We start from the raw sequence: 20,811 nt of genomic DNA, 5'->3' as shown, positions 1-20,811 counted from the left end.
ATGCTATCTCTCTGGCCCCTCTCTCTCTAATCTTTTTCTTTTCTTTTATTTTATTTTGTTTTGTTTTTTGGGGTCACACCTGGCAGCACTCAGGGTTACTCCTGGCTCTACGCTCAGAAATCACTCCTGGCAGACTCGGGGGACCATATGGGATGCTGGGATTTGAACCACCATCCTTCTGCATGCTAGGCAAACGCCTTACATCCATGCTATCTCTCTGGCCTCTCTCTCTCTATTCTTCAGTGAGTGGCAAAGGATCAAAGAAATTCAGTTTTTGGACCAGATTTGCATCTGATCATCATATTTCTGTGATTTTTGATTCTCTGCTTCCTTTTCTCACTGGGGTACGGCACATTTGTCTTTTATCCACAACATCAGCTGCTAGCTACTCAGCAATCGTCATAAAGATTTGGAATTCTGGACCCGGAGAAATAGCACAGCTGCGTTTGCCTTGCAAGCAGCCGATCCAGGACCTAAGATGGTTGGTTCGAATCCCGGTGTCCTATATGGTCCCCCGTGCCTGCCAGGAGCTATTTCTGAGCAGACAGCCAGGAGTAACCCCTGAGCACCGCCGGGTGTGACCCCCCCCCCAAAAAAAAAGATTTGGGATTCTATAATCTAAAATTATGTCTCAGAAGATCTGCCTAGATGGAAGGACAATAGCTAGTTGGGCCCCAACTTCTGTTCTTGATTTTCTGAGATAGGTAGGGGCTGGGTATACCAAAATTTTAGACCCATATCTGCTATTTATTAACTATGTATTCATATTGCTTAACTCTTTTAACTTTTAGTTCCATTATTAGTAAAAAGACAAGATTATTGTCTCATACAATAAATATTATAATTAATGACAATCAGTGATGATTTTTATTTTGCTTTTATTATTATGTTGTTGGAAAATTTTGCTTATTTTTTATACAAAAAATTTGGGGGTGAAATGGGGAGCCTTATTTGGCAATCCTCCTGGGCAACTCCTTGCTCTGTGCTTAGAAGTCACTCCTGACATTACTTAGGGTACCATATGAAGTGCCAGGGATCTAACTGGGAATTCCTGGGTACAAGCATGGATGCCAGTTCATTGAGCTCTCTCTGGCTCATTTCTGAGCTTTTGAGCTAAAAGGAAAGGTATCATCTGCACTAGAAATTTAGAGAGGGACACCGGTTTTTTTTTTTTAATAATTTTATTTTAAGTACTTGTTCTGAAAATGGTTTTCCTTAATTTTCCGTATTAAAATAACAGCTGAAATGCAAAGGAATATTTAAGCTTTTATTTAATTATTACCCCCATTTTCATCTGACTTAAAATCCTCATCAGAATGGTTAATAAAATGTGTTGAATTTCTTCTTATTTGTTTTTTATGAATAGCTTTTAGTTAACATAAAAATGAAAACCAAGCCATGTTACAGGTGAACATCAGAGAGAAAATTGTAATACTAAATTTAAAAATAATCTTCTTAGCAATTTAACAGTTAAATTACTAGAAATTTACATAAATGTCTATTTTTTTTATTCATTTCAATAAAGCCTTTTGAATTTGCAAGTAAGCCTAGCTTCTTTAAAAAATTTTTTATTTTAAACACCATGGTTACAAAGTTGTTCATACTATAGTTATTTTCATAGATAAAGTTGTTCATGATTGACTTACAATCATACAATGTAAAACAACCTTCACCAGTGCATATTTCCCACCAACAATGTCAACAGTTTCCCTCTCACCCTTCCTGATGACTCTTCCCTCCCACCACCCTCCTCCCCTGACTGATTCTGGGGCAGGCATTTTACTTCTCTCTCTCTCTCTCTCTCTCTCTCTCTCTCTCTCTCTCTCATTCTCTCTCTCTTTATCTCTTCTTTTTTCTCTCTCTCCTTTTTTTTAACATTGTGGTTTGCACTGCTGTTAATTAAGGGTGGCAGGTTTGTACTTTTCACAGTAGACACATCTCTACTATAACTGCACTTTCTGCCCTTTGTGGCAAGATTCCCACCATAAACTGCTCTTCCTAATTTCATCTCTACTGTCTCTGAATATAATCTCCAAAGTCTTTTATTTTTTCTTATATCCCACAGATGAGTCAGATTATTCCATATTTATTCCTCTCCCTCTGACTCATTTCACTAATAATCTCCATGTCTATCCGGGTATAAGCAAATTTCATGATTTAATTTTTTCCTAATAGCTACATAGTATTCCACTATGCAGATGTACCACAGTTTCTTTACCCAATCATCTGTTGTTGGATACCTGGGTTGCTTCCAGATTATGGCTATTGTAAATAAAGCTGCAATAAATATGTGTGCAAAGGGCATTTTTTTCTTTGTGTTTTTGTGTTCCTAGTGTATATCCCAAGTAGTGGTATTGCTGGGTCATAAGGGAACTCATTTTTCCAATTTTTTTTCTTTTTTTTAGGAGGGGAGGAAGAGAGGAAGGAAAGTGGAAGGAAGGAAGGAAGGAAGGAAGGAAGGAAGGAAGGAAGGAAGGAAGGAAGGAAGGAAGGAAGGAAGGAAGGAAGGAAGGAAGGAAAGAAGGAAGGAAGGAAGGAAGGAAGGAAGGAAGGAAGGAAGGAAGGAAGGAAGGAAGGAAGGAAGGAGAGAAGAAAGAGAGGAAGGAAAGTGGAAGGAAGGGAGGAGGGAAGGAAGGGAGGAGGGAAAGAAGGAAGGAAGGAAGGAAGGAATGCCTTCAGTGTGCTCTGGAGAGGTCTCATTTTTCCAATTTTTAAAGGAATAAACATATTGTTTTTCAGAAAGACTGGATTAGATGGCATTTCCACTAGCAGTGAATGAGAGGCTCTCCCCACACCCATACCAGCATAGGTTGTTCTTGTTCTTAGTGATGTGTGCCATTCTCTGTGGTGTGAGATAATACCTTATTGTTGTTTTGATTTGCTTCTCCCTGATAATTAGTGTGATGTATAGCATTTTTTCATGTCCCTTTTGACCATCTATATTTCTTCTTTGAGAAAATTTCTGTTCATTTATTCTCCCCTTTTTAAAATGGGGTTAGATTTTTTTTTGTTAAGTTCTGCCAGTACCTTATATGTATCTTAAATATTAACCTGTTATCAGCTGGGTATTGGGTGATCAGATTCTCCCACACTGTGGGTAGCCTTTATAATATTATAGTTATTGTTTCTTTTGAAGTACAGGAGCTTCTCACTTTAATATAGTCCCTTTTGTATATCTCCACTTCCACTTGCTTGCACAGTGGTGTTTTGTTTTTGAAGATGTCTTTAGTCTCAATGTTATGGAGTGTTTTGCCTATGTTTTCCTCTATGTACCTTATGGTTTCAGGTCTGATATCCAGTTCCTTAATTCATTTTTATTTGATCTTTGTGCATGGTGTTGGAGAGGTACACTTAAAAGAAACAATATTTGTTGGGGAAATAAAAACAGAAGAGAAAAACAGCAACACTTAAGAAAAAAAATAAGAGTTTGCTCACTGATCACTGAAGCATCATTTATAACAGCAATTTCAGAAATTTCTATGAGCTTCTAACAGATTTTCTGATTCCCTTGGGTAGGAGCAAAAAATTAGCCAATTGTCATCTCCCTATTGGCTGTGCCATCATTCTTTAGAAAATGGTTCAGGGCAGTGGGGTCCTTTTAGAGACTCAGAAAATACATTATCACACCATAAAGATTGGCACACATTAAAAACTATAAACAACAAAACAACACACAAAAAATAAGACAAGAACAATCAGTGCTGCCAACCAGTGGGAAGAAAGGGACTCTTATACGCTGTTAATGGGAATGTTGACTGCTCCAGATTAGTTTTTGGAAAATAGTATGAGTATTCCTCAATAAACTAGGAATTGAGGTTCCTTATAACTTAGCAATACTGCCCCTGGGAATATACCCCAATGGTCCAAAAATACAATGCAGTAAACACCTCTAAAATCTTATGTCAATCAAATCACTATGCACAATATCCAGAATCGAGAAACAACCCAAGCTTCCAAGAACAAATTAGTGGATAAAGCAAATATGGTATGTCCACACAATGGAATATTATATAGCTATTAGGAAAAATAAAGTCATGAGCTTTGATTTTACATGGATATATAGAGAGAGTTTTATGCTGAGTGAAATGTGTTAGTGGGGAAGGAAAAGACAGAATGACCATCCTCATTTGTAGGACATAAAAAGCAAGATAATATGGTGATTATTCCCAAGACAATAGAAACAAGGGTCAGGAGAACTAGTTCTTAGTAGAAAGCTTGCACAAATAGCAGGGAGTACAGTTAAGGCTAGAAGGGACCACTATGAAAATAATAGTTGGAAATGATTACTCTGGACAAGAATTAGGTGCTGAAAGAAGATAAATTGATATGCATGATGTACTTTCAGTAACACTATTGCAGATGCAAGTTTCTAAAAAAGTAAAAGGGACATAGACAGAGAGATCGATAGAAAGAGAGAAAAGAGTGCAAGAGACATAGAGGCAAAGAGAGAGAAAGAGAAGAAAAATGTTTGCCATAGAGGAGCATGGGAGGAGGACTGGAGGGAAAAATGGTTATTGGTGGTGGGAAATGTGTACTGGTGAAAGGATGGGGGCATCGTATTAATGAAAATCAATCACAAACAATGTTGTAACTATTATACAGTGATTCAATTAAATAATTAATTTTGTTTAAAAAATGGAGCATAAAGCTTTGAACTGTGGTCATTGAATTGGTATCTCTGGGGAAGTGGGGTCTTTCTGAATCTTTAATCAATCATGTTGGTAGTGATCACACTCTGTTCCCCTATTCTCAATGTCTGGCCATAATTGCAATGCTTCCTGTAACAATGAAGCACCTCCATGCATTGTGTTAGTGAGAACATGGTGTTTAGGATCTTTTTAAATAAATATTTTTGGTTTTGGACCACACCCAATGATGTTCAAGGGGCTAATTCTTTGCTCTGCTTTCAGGAACCCTTCCCTGGTGGTGCACAGTGGGGGGGGGGATCTATATATGGGATTGAAAGTGGGTCAGCCATGTGCAAGGCAAAGGCCCTATCTGTTGTACTATTGCTCTGGCCAATGTCAGGATATTTTTTTTTTTATCACTGTTTACCTGTTGTCATCATTGGTGTGCTAGATAAGACTCCAGATATACAGTTCACTTTTCTCTACTTGTTTAGGGGCTACATGAAGCTGATATCAAGATGTATACATTTGATGCCCACATTCTCCACCAAAAAAAAAGATGTATACATTAATTACTACTTTTTTTTGTCACACCAAGCAGTGCTCAGAGGTTACTCCTGGTTCTGTGCTTAGAAATCGCTCCTGGGAGGCTCTAGGGACCATATGAAATGCTGGGGATCAAATCTTGGTTAGCTGTGTATAAGGCAAAAGTCTTATCTGCTATGCTATCACTCCAGCCTTTTTAAAGGCTAGGAGCAGACATGGGTATAAGAAGTTTCTATTTGGTGTATGAATGTGTATGTTTTTGTATCAAACAGGAATTCAGTTCTTGTATAATCTTTTGAGACTGTAGTAGTAGTTTAAGGACAGAAGTTAAAGCTAGAAAACAGAGTAGAAGAGTGAACTGTATATATGTTTATACATTCCATTGTGACTTATACTTTATGCTTTGTTATTATTATTATTATTATTTTTGGTCTTTGGTTCATTCCCAGAATGCTCAGGGATTATTCCTGGCTCTGCGCTCAGAAATCGCTCCTGGCAGGCTTGGGGAACCATAGGATGCCTGGATTTGAATTACTGTCTGTCCTGGATTGACTGCATGCAAGGCAAACGCCCTACTCTGTGCTATCTCCCCAGTCACATCTTTTGTTATTATCATTTATGGAGTTTAAATTTTTTATTAATTTGGGCCCAGAGAGATAGCACAGCGGCGTTTGCCTTGCAAGCAGCCGATCCAGGACCAAAGGTGGTTGGTTCGAATCCCAGTGTCCCATATGGTCCCCCGTGCCTGCCAGGAGCTATTTCTGAGCAGACAGCCAGGAGTGACCCCTGAGCACTGCCGGGTGTGGCCCAAAAAACCAAAAAAAATTATTAATTTATTCTGAGTTAATAGCATATTATATTTTAAAATTATTTTTATCGACTTATTTACAAACAATATTAAGTAACATTAGAGTTTAGTATCACAGTTTGTTTGTTTGTTTGTTTGTTGGGTTTTGGGGCCACACCTAGTGACGTTCAGGGGTTACTTCTGGCTATGAGCTCAGAAATCGCTCCTGGCTTGGGGGACCATATGGGATGCTAGGGATTGAATCACAGTCCATCCTAGGCTAGCACGTACAAGGCAAATGCCCTACCACTGTGCCACCACTTCGGCCCCTAGCTTCACAGTTCTATATGTATTTAAATACGATTATTTCCATCACCAAAATTCTAGGGCTATCTTAGGGCTACTTCTCATTCCTCCCATCTGCTCCCCTTTCCTATTGGTGATCACCATAGTTTTCACTAAGTCTAGGTGTTGGTTTTGTTGTTTCTTGCTAATCTGTTTACTTATTTATTTATATTATATGTATGAGTGAAACCATCCTGTAACTGTCTCTCACTATCTTAACTATTTCATGTAACATAATTAATTCAAGCAACTGGAGAGATAGTACGGAAATTAAGTTACTTTCCTTGCATGAGGTTGATCCTGATTTGTCCTCTAGCACCTCATTAAGTCCCCTGAGGACTACTAGAAGTGATCCTTTAGCAAAAAGCCAGGAGTAAGCCAGTGAACACTGCTTGGTGTGGCCCTAAAACAAACATAATCAATATTCACTTATTTTGGGGGAGCCAGAGAGATAGTATAATGGATAAGACCTCTGTTTTGCATTCAGTTGACCTGAGTTTGATCTTCTGGACTCCATATAGTCCCCCTGAGAACCTCCAGGAGTGATCCCTGAGCTCAAAGCAAGGAATAGTCACTGAGAACAACCTCCTACCTCAGAGATAAAAAATAAATTAAGCTATTTTGTCTTTTATTGTTGGATGGCAGAATAGTATTCTACTAAATACATATACTACATTTTCATAGGCTGGTGGACATTTTGTTTCAGTTCATGCGTTGGTTATAGTCAATATTGTCTATTATGGTCATACTGGTGTAAAGACCCTTTTTAATTATATTTTCATACTATTTGGGTCAATATCTAGGAGTGGGGATACTAGATTATCTAAAATTATATTTTTGTTAATTTAATTTAAATTTTTTTACATTCTAATTTGGGGGCTATATCCAAAAGTGTTCAAGGCTTACTCTTGGCTCAGGTTTCATATCTAGTGATTCCAATGCAGGGGAGCTGCAGGAAAGGCAAGAATCTTACCCTTGTACAATCTCTCCAGTCTTTAATTTATTGAGGTTGCTGGGGATTGAAACCAGGTCCCATGAATGCAAGACACAGAGGTTATATAGTAAAACTATATATATTTTTTACATGCCTGTATCTACAAGGCATGTAGATTATATATATTAAGACATGAGCTATATCCATAGCCCCACCTTTCTTTTTATTTTTGGAATAATCTTAATATAATTCTATAGAACCATTGCATTATACCTTATGTTTAATTATGTGCTACTTTTATCATGTGCTAAATGATCTAATTTTCATTAGAAAATATAAAAGTTTGCTTTTACGAAAGAAAAAGTGATGAGAAGAGTCCATAGCTATTTCAGGATTGTTGATAAATGGATGTGCTTAGTCTATAATCACTGAACCTGCTTTCTTCCCCTATCTGAGCAAAATTCTGCTTATTTTTAAATAAAGGCTTTAATCTGAATTTACACTTGCTATGCAGTCCCATAAAATCTATCAACAAGTAAAGTGCACTAGAGATAGCCAGGGTCTGTGGACAGAGTAGAGTGAAGATTACATAATAAAAATTCTGAAGTTTCTGTTGAGTGCTATAAAGGAAAGGAGAGCAGCAATGGCACCCTAAGAGCAAAGGATTTCTCCAGAGATGAAGTGCCTTGTCTTTATTATTTAATATAAATAGTGCTTTGGTATCAGCAAAACAGTTACATAAGTAATGAATAAACAAACCCAGTGTCTAATTGAGCATTTTATATATGAAATAAGCAGCTACTGGCTGAAGTCAATGGGGAAGGCTTGCTCTTCTGTGACTAGTGATGTTTATTTTAATGTAAGCATCTAAGGAGAACAGGGTGTCAATATTTAAGAAGGACTCATCCACTTGCTCATTAACAAAAATTTTATGGAGTACCTGATATTTTCTAGGCACTTTGCTGATGCGAAGGAAACACAAAATAGCCCTACCAACAACTCTAAAAATGCTTTTGTGGGTTAACCTGGGAATTTAGGCTATCAGTGATGTGAATAATAAAACTCAAAATAGAGTGCCTTGATATTCCTAAACTTCAATCTCTTAGAAGACTTTATATTAAATTTGTCCCCAAATATGAGAAACCTGTTATATCTGATTTTAGGATGAGCCTATAATTATTTAGTTTTGTGTTTCTCAACTTTTCTGTACACTAGTGTTCTAGAACTCAGGCATGGGAATTTTATTTTATTTTATTTTATTTTGCTAAAATCTACTACTCTTTATTTCAAAAGGAAATTAAGACAGCATATAAAAACTTTGTAACTCCGAAGTTTTTCTACTCTTAAAGCATCCTTAAAGCATTGTTACCATCTATTGCTTATTCATTCTAGGTTTTTTTGAATAACACAATAGGTACCCAATTTAGTAGAAAATTAAATACTTATTACTTTTCTTATCTGTGACATGAAAGGTTTGGGCTGCTCATTCAAGGATCTTTGTGGTTTTCTAGTTCTTTCTGTTCCAATTTTTTTATTCTACTTTCATTAGGTTCTGTTGATAAGGTGGCTTTTGGTTGGATGTTGATCCCCTGATAGACTAGGCACAACTCCAGCAAGTCTGACAGCCTTGGAATGTTGTATTTTGAATGTACCCAGATATGCATGCTCTCCTTTCCTTTCAGGGGTCTCAAACTCAATTTACCTAGGGGCCGCAAGAGACAAAGTCGGGGTGATCCTTGAGTACAAAGTCAGTAGTAAGCCTTGAACATTGTGGGGTGTGACCCAAACAACTAAAACAAAACAACACACACACACACACACACACACACACACACACACACACACACACACACACAAAGATTCCTCTAGGGCAGGGCCACAAAATGTTGTATGGAGGGCCGCAAAACACAAAATGTTGTACAGAGGGCTGCAAACGGCCAGCGGGCCGCGAGTTTGAGATGATCAAAGCAATTCTGAGTTAGAAGTTCAACTTTTTTCTACTTAAATTTCTCTGACAATTCATAATCTTAGGTGACCGTCCAGTTTGTTAAAGTAACTGCCAGAAAGTCCTTTCCTGTGCCATAATCTAAAGGTCTAGTCTACTGCTCTCCTTATCTCTCCTTTCTACAGAGAAAGTTAATAGAACCGACTGAAGTCACTTACCTGGACTTTTGAATATACTTGGGAACTTCTTGTTAGATGTCAGAGTTGTTGCAAGAACTTTGATCAAGATAATGAAGCTATATTGTGAAGGTGAGGTTGAGGGCAAATAAGGACAGCCTGGTTTTCCTGCCTTAAACTTCAGTTTACCCTGATCTGCTTTCTAGAAAGAGACCACACTGGTTTCTATAATCATAGCAAAACTATCACTGCTTAGATTTTTGGTAGAGAGGTATATAGTTAATTTCAATCATTTTATTTAAAAGTTTTGTTTGTTTTGGGGCCACACTGGCAATGCCTAGGGATCACTCCTGTATCTGCACTCAGGAATTACTACTAGTGGTGTTCAGGGAGTTATATAGTGGGTTGGGAAATTGAACTTGGGTTGGCAGCATGCAAACTAAATGTCATACCTGCTGTACTATTGCTCCAGTCCCTGCATAGTTAATTTTAAAACACAAAAAAAAACACCTTTTTTCTTTCTTTTTTTTTTTTTCTTCTGATTTTGAGCCACACCGGTGGGTATTAGGGATCACTCTTAGGTGGTTTGGAATACCAAATGGGGTACCCATGATTGAACTCAGTTCTGCAACATGCAAGGCAAATGCCCTACTAGCTGTACTATTGCTCCAGCCCCCAGAAATATTTTTCTTATACTTATAATAGCAACAATAACACTAGCTAAGATCCTTTTGGCTCTTATTTGATACTCACAATGCATAAGTAAGTTAAGGGTTAACTAGTTCTTATTAATAAGTGAGAGAGAATAGAGAAAAGCAACAAAGTGCATCAATTGGCCCTTTTTGTCTTCTCAGTTCTATATTTAAGAATCATTTTGGAAAGATTTTTCTGATTTTTGTTTCTAGAACAATAATGATCTCACTTGCAGCAAAAACACTGCAATTAGCTCATCATTCTTCTTCACTTTAGATGTTGACATTAACTGGGAACTCTGTCTAATGAAAGATTTTGAGACTGGTTTAGCTATTGCCAGTAGTGTGTAAGTGCATGCGTGTAAGTGTTTAAGACTCCTCCCACCAGCCTCAAGAATGAGCAAAATGATCAACTCAGTTAGGCAAGTACTGCTGTGGATTTCCTGCTGATTGGAATAAGTGATGCCTTGGTGTACCTGAGGTAATGAATTCTCCATACTATAAGTTCCCACTGAAAATGTATTTTAATATACAAATTGATAAAGTAGCTGGATTAGTTACCAAGTTAAATTTAAAAGCACATTTAACAATTACCAAAATTTATTCATTAAGAGTAGTGCAAGCCACAGTATTAAAATAAGAGACAGAGAGTAATAGAGAGTCACACACACTAAGAGAGGGGGAGGAGAGAGAGAGAGAGAGAGAGAGAGAGAGAGAGAGAGAGAGAGACCGAGAGAGAGAGAGAGAGACAATGCCTGCCCCAGAAGCAGGCAGGGAAGGGTAGGTAGGTGGAAGAGAAGAGGGCATCAGGGAAGGTAAGAAGGAAACTGTTGACATTGGTGGTGGGAAATGCATACTGGTGAAGGTTGTTTTACATTGTATGACTACCTCAAGCACAAACAACTTTATCTGTAAAAAAAAAAAACAAAAAAAAAACTGTAGTATGAACAACCTTGTAACCATGGTGTTTAAATTAAAAATAAATTTTCATTAAAAAAGAAACCACAGCAAAAGAATAACTCAAAGGTGATAATTTCATATTTTAAGATCATGAATAAAACAAATATTTGCTAGATAACCTTGTTGTTTAACCTTAATTAAAGAGAAGTCTGCACTTGAGAAATTGTTATATGACTAGAAAATGTGTTATTCTATTTCATCTTCACTGAGTTATAGGAAAAATATACAAAGAAGGAGGAAGGAAGTTATATAGGATTAGATAAGAAAGTCAATAAATAAAGAAAAATTATAGTCAAATTTGCTTTAAAACTCTTTCAGTTCACACAAAAGAAGATACAAAAGGTTTCATTAAGCCCGCAGAAGTTTCATGATATGTATGTCATCTAAAGATTCCAAATGACAGAGAGATAATACAGGGGTCAAATCATCCCTTGTCCATCACCATATAGAGTTCCTGAGCACAGAACCAAGACTATTCCTTCAGCACTACTAAAAAAAATATAACACAGCAGAACAATGAAGAATTCAAATGCAATATGTAATATTAGAGGTAAAGATGCTAGACTTTTTTTGCAAGAGGTTATTTATAAAATTAAATATTGAAAACTTCCTAATTAAATATATAGCCTAAGTTTATATAATTTGCTTAAGTTTATGTTCTACCTTATTATTGGCCCAAATTCGTCATTATGAAAGCTTAACTTAGAAAATTTAAGTCACTTACTCGAGGAGGCATAGCTAATGAACAATAAAATTTCATTTTGAATTTAGATTTTTCTGAATCTAGAATCTCTGCCATCTTAAATGTAGTTTGACTTTGAAATCAGTCCAGCAAATGGGTATTTTTAAGATTATTTATAAACTTGAATTTTTCTGAAGTTACATGTGTTACACATAGTGTTTGTATACATAATATTTGCACAACACACAGCAACGGGTCTAGAACATACATTTATTTTTGTTAAGAAGCAAGATTTATTGTGGTGAGTGGGATGGGGATGGAGGATACTGTAGTACATATATTCTAAAAATTCAGAAACCTGGAATAGTAGGAATAGAATCAGCTGACTCAAAGAATTAAATCAAAAGTCAATCCAGATGAATAGTTGAATGGAGTCCATCAGTTTTCTCTTAATATTCACTCAATATTTATTGCCAATGTAGCAGTTCCTCGAATAAAGTCTTGTTCCATTTTATTTATTACAGAGTTGATGAGAAAGAAAAATCTGTTCCCGGCCACTGTATGTGAAACGTTTTTGTATATTATCCCTTGTCTGTGAGTTTCTCTGGGTGCTCTGATTTTCTCCCAGATTCCAAAAATGTGCATGAGAGCACTGTTCCATGCCCCCCTCCTGTCTGAGAGTGGGTGTGAGAATGAGTGTGGGTGTGAAGAGAGTCTGTGATGGAAGGAAATCCTGTCCACGCTTGGTTTTCACCTTGCAACTAAATTGCTAGAATAAAACTCGAGCTGTTCATGACCCTGAACTAGAATAATTGAGTTGTAAAACAATTGAATAAATGTAAATTATTTTTTAATATCAAGAGTGTTTGGAGTCCTTATTTTAGGAAGTCTTTTGAGACCAAATGTATGCCCTGAGAACTTAATTCTCAGAGCCTAGAGAGGAACAGCTCAGCAGTATAAGCCACCTTCCTTGTAAATGCAAGCTTGTGAGTTCAAGTTCTGCTGTTGACACATAGTTCCATCATGGTGTTCTACTGATTTGAGCCTTCTGAACCTGGCAGGTACTGCAGTTCATTTTCTGCTCATTGCAGTCAGTATTATGTAAGCACCAAAACATGAGTATGACCCCCAGTGTACACCATGACTTAAAAATTATTTACGAGAACCATGGCCAGGAAGTGTGACCACCCACTAACACTACAATTAAATGTGCAAGTACTAAAATTGGATGTGTGTAAGTGTATAAATGTGGGGGCTGGAGAGATCGTACAGTGGGTAAGATGCTTGCCTTGCACGCAGCTGACCACATTTGATTTCCAGCATTCCATATGGTTCCTCTAGCACTACCTGGATTAATTCCTGAGTGTGGAGCCAGGAACTATCCCCTGAGTATTGTCTTTGAGGTGTGACTCCCCAAACCAAAAATAAATAAATAAAATAAAACTAGATATGTGTTTGTGTGTGTGTGTGTATGTGTGTGTGTATGTGTGTGTGTGTGTGTGTGTGTGATCCTCAGTAAGCACTAAAACAATATCAGTGGGAAGGGAGATAAATAAAACATTAGCCTGTGGTAAATTTGGTTTTACTTAGATTATTTTGCGTAAAGTCAGTTGCCAAGAACCTATCAAGGATACATGTGAAGACTTTCTGTTCCTAAGCTTTACTAATACCTGCTAATAGTTTTCATCAACATGGAAATCCTCAGGTTTAAAGAGGAGCAAGGAATAGGCCCAGAGGTTCTGACCCATATGAGGTGTAAGTTTGGATTGGAGCCATTTATAAAATCCCAGCATCTCAGACACACATGCTCTTTATCCAGGCATCCAATAGACCATCTATCATGTGCCAACAATCAGGGCCAATGTTTAAGACATGAGTAATATGTCCCTTGATACTTTAGGAATAAGTTCCCACATGTCAGATTGATTCTTAATATATAAAACTTTAGAAATATATATCCTGCTTTATGGCTTTTATGATGTATTTTATTTTTGCAATTAAAGTCCGCTGTGAATTATCATCTTTCATGAAGAAGCCTCTCCTGCCTTATTAGTATAGTTTAGCTTTGTAACTAGCACATTTCCCAAAATGAATATGATAACATTTTTGTTTTCAAAGTAGGAGCTAGCCATATTTTTATTAACTAGGAGAGAATTTTACACTCATTTAATAATTGATGAATTCTTGCTTTGTATTTTATTTATATATTGGATTATTCCTTGCTCTGTAATCAGGAATCACTTCTGGTGGGTCTTAGGGGTTTATATGTGATGCCTGGAATGGTATTCAGGTCAGCTATGTGCAAGGCAAATGTCCTACTTACTGTAATATCTTTCTGGACTCATGTATTTTATTTTTAATCAACAAAGACAAAGCTTTGCGGTCAATGTCTCCCTTATTTAATAATAAAATGCACAGTCAGTGGCCAGAGATATTTAGGACTCAGCTGCACTCCCAGCCTACAAGTCCCATATGCGCTAGAGGTGGGACCGTCTTTGTTACCTGTAGTGTTGAAGCCGAAGAGGAGCGGGCAAGACACAGCAAAGGCCAATACCCAAACTGCTGTAATCATGAAGGCCACACGTCTACAGGAACTCTGTCCTGTGCCATGCTGGTAGTGAACAGGCATGACCACCGCCGTGTACCTGTAGGAAGGGAAGGAGAGATATGATGAGAGACGAGGAGGAAACTAATGCTTTTCAAAATGTTACTTTAGAAACTTTGATTTACAATACTATTAACGATAGGGTTTATATATATACCATCCCAATCTCACACTTTCACAAGAAGACCTGCTTCCAGGAACTCCCTCCCCCTTCTGTTCCATATCTCTCCCATGCTCTGTAAGATTTCTACTGAAGACCAGTTTTCAATTTCTATTGCATTTGTTATTTCTTTATTATGGTTTTTTAAAAGAAAAATATTCCACACCTTGGGCAGAAGAGATAGCACAGCTGTAAGGCATTTGCCTTGCAAGTAGTCAACCCAGGACCAATGGTGGTTTGAATCCCAGCATCCCGTATGGTCCCCCATGCCTGCCAGGAGCAATTTCTGAGCAGAGAGCCAGGAGTAAACCCTGAGTGCTGCCGCTGGGTGTGGCCCCAAAACAAAAACAAAAACAAACAACATTCCACACATGAGGGAGATCATTCTGATGAAATTGTTTTTTAGACCACACCTATCTGTGCTCAGGGTTACTCCTATCCCTGAGCACATCACTCCTGGATGTGTTCAAGGAACCATAAGCAATGCCAGGGATGGAACCTGTCTGCAATAAAGGCAAGCACTTAACTACTCTCTCTCCAGCCCTGACAGGAGGAATCTATTTGAAAAGAAATGCAGAGAGCAGTTGCATGACTAGAGAAATAATCAGTTTGATATATATATATATCAAAAGAAAACAATTTGGAGAAAGTTGGAAAGGATTAGAAAATGAAAAAAAAGAAAAGTTAGATAAAAAACTTATTGAGGGAGAAGGTGATCAAAAAGGGTGAAAGAATAAAAAAATATTAGGCCAGATATGTAGAATGAAAGGGATCAAGGCTTTAGCCTTGTACATAGTAGACCCTGGGTTGATTCCTGACAACATATGGTCCTTTGAGCATCACCTTTAGCTGTCCTCAAGCATAGAACCAGGAGCCCCCAGTTCAGTGGGTGTGGTCCCTCCTTACTCCAAAAGAAAATCAAAGCAAAATAATTAGTTCAACAATATTGGCAACCTGGCAGCTTCGTACTAGGGTTGATTAATGGTCTAGGCTATTTTTGCCATTGTCACTTACAGGTCCATTGTGCCTTTATTATTTCTTCATGCAGGTTTTCAGGTAGTGATAGAACGATGCAGAAAAAGAGCATTTGCCCCAGATTTTATCTTAATATCTATTCTGATTTCCAAAATGACTATATGTCCAGGTTGAAGAGATTTTTTGAAAAGATAGGCATATAATATCCATTAAAGTTTTACTTCTAAATTCAGTTTTCTTTCTGTCTGAGTTGCTCTATGAAAAATCACACACAAGTGGCTTACAAGTTCAAGACCTAGGAGCCTAAGATTGATGTCTGGTAAGGAGGGCTAATACTCTGTCTGGTCTGAAAATGGGGTCATATTTTTACTTGTATCTTTGCATGGTAGAAGAGAAAAAGGGAGCTATCTGAGGTGCTTTTTTTATAAGGGCACAAATATTCTTGAGGGCTCCCTCATGTGATACCTAATCACAACACTAAACTCTTTTTTTGTTTGTTTGTTTGTTTGTTTTGGGTCACACCTGGCATTGCTCAGGCGTTGCTCCTGGCTGTCTGCTCAGAAATAACTCTTGGCAGGCACGGGGGACCATGTGGGACACCGGGATTCGAACCAACCACCTTTGGTCCTGGATCGACTGCTTGCAAGGCAAACGCCACTGTGCTATCTCTCCGGGCCCAACATTAAACTCTTACCTCTTAACTGGTAACTCTTTGCTGGTAACTCTGCAACATATGAATTGAGGTTGGGTAGACACAGCATTCAGTCAACAGCATGTACTTTAACATGTTAAAAGCCCACCCCAGTTCTAGTTGAGTTTGTTGTCTTTTCTATGGCACTGCCCACATATATCCAGCTGCTGATTGGACTTAGCCAAATTTTGTTCCACAGTCTTTTCAAACTCAATTGACCTAAAATAAACCCCTCTCATGTCCTACATGTTCCTTAATCTGGTTCCAGACATTGACACTAATACTTGGTCCTTTTGACTTTGCTGTGACCTCTCTGCATCATTTGCTCTTTCATTCATTTAACCTTTCACCCATTCAATACTTATTGAGTCTTTGTGCTAGGCTTTCTGTTGAAAATACAGTAAAGTGCAAATAAGAGATAGTCACTGTCTTTATTGAGGTTAGATGAGTAGAATGGGTGGAAAAAATTATGAGACTAGAGAGACAATACAGGGGTTAAGGCACATGACTTACATGTGGAACATCTTTGTTTGGTCTCTACATCATAGTCTCCTGAACATTATTGGATGCAGTGTTGGAGGATCTAAGCATCCATCATTGGGGTGACTCTGGTTATTCCCTGTGTGTCAGAACCAAAGTAGGTCTGCATTTTTTTCATTGAACCACTAGCCAGATTGATTGAGAATCTTCACCTGTAAGTGACAATGGCAAAGATAGCCTAGACCATTAATCAACCCTAGTAAGAAGCTGCCACGTTGCCAATATTGTTGAACTAACTCAGTTTTGCCAAAAAGTTTCTCTCCCCTCACCCACAAGCTCTTTATTCTTTCCTTAATCGTACCCACCTGGAAGATCCAGGTGGGATGATGGGCAAAAACAATTTTACAAAAATATACTACATATGGCTCCCAAGCACTGCTTGGGAATCTCCCCACAAATAAAGAAAATGTGTTTTTTTAATTTTATTTTATGTATACATTCAGTCAATTAGGCTGTATTTTTTGTACCCTGAAGGGTAAAATGAAAGAAATAAACTAAGTGGCTTATTACAAAACGATATGCCACAGAATGATAGGCCCTAATAAAGGATAACCAACGAAGAGTAGGCAGGGAAATATGTGGGATGAGAAGAGTCAGTCATAATGTCAGGTAGAAGAGAACATTACAGTTGCTTATTATGACCCTTTACTCTTTATATACTACCTCTTTCCTACTGTATTCCTCTCTGTTATGGCCACAATATATAGACTGCTGCGGCGAGGTTCCCAAAATTGATTTTCTCAGACCACCTATTATCCCACCAGAAAAGCTCTCTGAGGCAGAAATGAAAGATAATAGCCAAGATTTCAGCCTAGTATAATACCTTTCCATTGAACATAGCTGAACCTGTGAATATTATATAATTTTATGACTAAAATGTACTTTCAATTAGTTTTTTAATCAATTGATAGTAAGTTAATTAAGAGAAAGAGTATCTTAGGTGAGTCTGTTTGTATTTTTATATATTTTTATTTTTTGGTGGTGCCCAAGGCTTGCTTTTGGCTCTGTGCTCAGGGATTACTCCTAGCTGTACTTAGGGACCCTATGGGGTAGCAGGAATGGAAGCAGTGCCATTGGCAGACAAGGCAAGAACCTAGGTGCTATCACTCAAGACCTAGTTCTTGAAAAGTTATTAAGGGGCCGGAGAGATAGCATGGAGGTAAGGCGTTTGCCTTTCATGCAGGAGGTCATCGGTTCGAATCCCGGCGCCCCATATGGTCCCCTGTGCCTGCCAGGAGCAATTTCTGAGCCTGGAGCCAGGAATAACCCCTGAGCACTGCCAGGTGTGACCCAAAAACCAAAAAAAAAAAAAAAAAAAAGAAAAGTTATTAAAAAGAACTAGATAGATACTTCCTAAATTCAGAGGGGTTCAAAGCATAAAATTTTCTTTCTTTCTTTTTTTCCTTGCTGTTCTTCAAGGAGTAGACTTCTGCTATTTTGACAAAAATCACTTGTCAGAGCAAAAAGACTATAAGAACTGAGAACAGCTCATAAAAAATTAGAACTTAAGTCTTCCTACTGAATTAAACTGAAATTCTAGAAACTGAATTCTACCAGAAACTTGAATGAATCTGGGAAATAATCCCTAGAATATGATCCTGGCTGTGTCTTCATTTCAATCTGTGCACCAGAGCAGAGATTCTTTAGCTTAGAGAAAATATAAAACTAAACAATAGATATGAGTTTAAGGCACTACATTAGGGATAATTTGTTAAACAGTAGCAGACACTGTCAGTAATATCCCATCCCACTCCTCACTTGAACCTGCATTCAAATTTAGCCTTCTCAACATGTCTTCAACTGGTGTTGCCAACTAGATCTTCCACTGATCTGTCACTCATTCCTGTACTTCTAGCCAAGCTGGATTAGTGGGGCATCCTTTCATAGTATTTATTTAAACCATTACCCTTTTCCCCTTTCCCAAGGAAAGCTTTATTTTGCCCTTACTTTATCTCTAACCAACTTCTCTGCAGCTTCCATGGTTCTCTCCATCTTTGATATCTTACTATTTGCACTTGGAACACTCCTGTACCAACCAATTGTTTTGCTCCTCTGCCTACTGTCATGCTTCATGATTACCGGTAAGTTATCCTTATAGTTGGAGAGAGGCAAGCCCTATATGATTTTAGGTACTTGCTGTCTCAACTTATTAAAGAGCTGTTATATTCTAGAGGGGTCCTCACAGAGTAGACAGAAGTTGGTGATTGTCTTTGATGTGGATCCTGGAGGAAGTTTTCCCCATTAAGGAACAATTTCAATCCCAATCTAGTTCACAGAGCCTTGTCTGCAAAGGCTTAGCATTTCATTGTCTTCTCAGTGTCTAGAGAACCTGGAAGGTATATTCTGAAGAGGATCCTCTGTTGTCTTTCTATATATCTCAAGTTTATGGGCTGAGGAAGGGAAAAAATACACTGAGCCCAAATACATAATGAAATAAAAGAGTGTTAAAGTTTATGTTATTAAAGTACAAAATCACTGCCCTCTTCCACCACCAAAGTTCCCATGACCCCTTACCAATGAGCTTTGTCAGTCTGTTCTGATCTTCTCCCCACCCCCCCCCCCCACTGCCATGTAATCATTTTTGTTTTCCAAGGTCAAGGATTTATCATTATTTTGTATCACATATTTCCTTGTTCTTTTGGTAGTCTATAAATGAATAAGAATGTTGCACTGTGAAGGGGGGTGTTCTTTACATGACTGAAACCCAACCACAATCATGTTTGTAATCTAGGTGTTTAAGTAAAGATATTATAAAAATATGTCCCCATTTTCTTATAGCTTATTTTGCTTAACATGATGCTGTGCATATAGTTCCACCCACTTTGCTGAGAACTGCATGGCTGTATCTTTTCTTACAATTATATTGTATTTCAGTGTATATATGCCTTTTTCTCTATCCTTTCATCTATTGTTGAACCAGGTTTGCACTAAGTGCTACAATGAACATAGGTATGAATCCATATTTTCAAATGAATGTTTCTGTATTTTGGCAGTAGAGACCAAGAAGTGGTAGAATTCTTTATTTAATTAGGTCAAATTAAGATCCCACAACTAATCTCAAAATAAGCCCATGACAAGTTTCCTTCGTTTGAGGCCCAGGCCTGGAAAATCCTTCCTTAGTTTCCAGTTTGGAAAAGGAGCAGGACAATATGTAGTAAGTATTATTCCAGGCCTACCATTATCCTTAGAATTTTAGAGTTTGCTAAGACCTTAAATGTCACCAAGGCCTGGTCCTTGGCAATGATCCCCAAGACACCTTAGAGGAAAGGTTAAATCTTAAGTCCTGCAGCTATTATGGACAAACAGTTATTGAGGGTTGGGGATGAAAGGACTAACCTTTTCTCACATCCAGACCTTTGTTTAGCCCAGCCACATATTCATTTATGTACTGTTACTCTCAGGTGAAATTGCTGACTATCCCATAAATTCGAAGTTTTGCTGTTAAATGACTAATGATTGGATCACCAAGTGAAACCAGTCCTACTTTGTGCCATGCATCACTTTCTGATGTATAACTAGTCCTGCCATTGCCCACCTCAGCTATGACCAAAGACTTTAATAACTGCCCCAAATATTCCTAAAATGTTGCCAATCCTCTCTTTCTGGCTCCAAGTTCATTTCCGAGAGTTGTATACTTCCCTACATATGCTTTGGTTCTCAGCAAATCTTAGGAAGTGCCTCTAAACATTATATTTTTAAATTGAGTCACTAAATTTCAAAGACATAAAGTTATTCCTGATTGAATCTCATATATATATATAATGATCCAACATTAGTCCCTTCATCAGAGTTCACTTCCTTCCACCAATGTCCCCAGTTTCTCTCCTGTCCTCTAGCTTGTCCTTATGGTAGTGCCACCCTCTTCTTGCCCCCCTCCATCCCATGTCATACTGGCACCAGGGTCTCCCATGCTGGTGTCCAATGTCTCTCCAGGGTACCCCACCCAATTTCTATAGCACTGACAAGTCTCAAGGATAAAGACTTTCTCAGGAAAAGTGCACTGAAGAGTGGTGTGAACTCTGAGAGCCCAGAAGTAAGCTTCCCCAATTAAATTGATTCTACTCATTGTGGAGAGATAATTACATATGTGGCTATATTAAAATACACATTTCCAGGTCATAGGCCTGGGTATTTTGATTCTCTAT

General features: G+C 37.9%; 1 protein-coding gene across 1 annotated transcript in view; it reads right to left on the bottom strand.

Moving 5' to 3' along the window:
* DRD3 (dopamine receptor D3) overlaps nucleotides 1-20,811 on the bottom strand; it is an 84,327-nt gene that overhangs the window by 10,651 nt on the left and 52,865 nt on the right. Inside the window, exon 4 of the mRNA XM_049785790.1 lies at nucleotides 14,198-14,340. Within this exon, the coding sequence (XP_049641747.1) occupies nucleotides 14,198-14,340 (143 nt within the window). The remainder of the gene's footprint in view (nucleotides 1-14,197; nucleotides 14,341-20,811) is intronic.

Source organism: Suncus etruscus, chromosome 13 (assembly GCF_024139225.1).
Source record: "Suncus etruscus isolate mSunEtr1 chromosome 13, mSunEtr1.pri.cur, whole genome shotgun sequence".
Lineage (NCBI taxonomy): Eukaryota > Metazoa > Chordata > Mammalia > Eulipotyphla > Soricidae > Suncus > Suncus etruscus.
The sequence above is the reverse complement of the archived record's forward strand: the minus strand, read 5'-3'. Positions and strand labels throughout refer to the sequence as shown.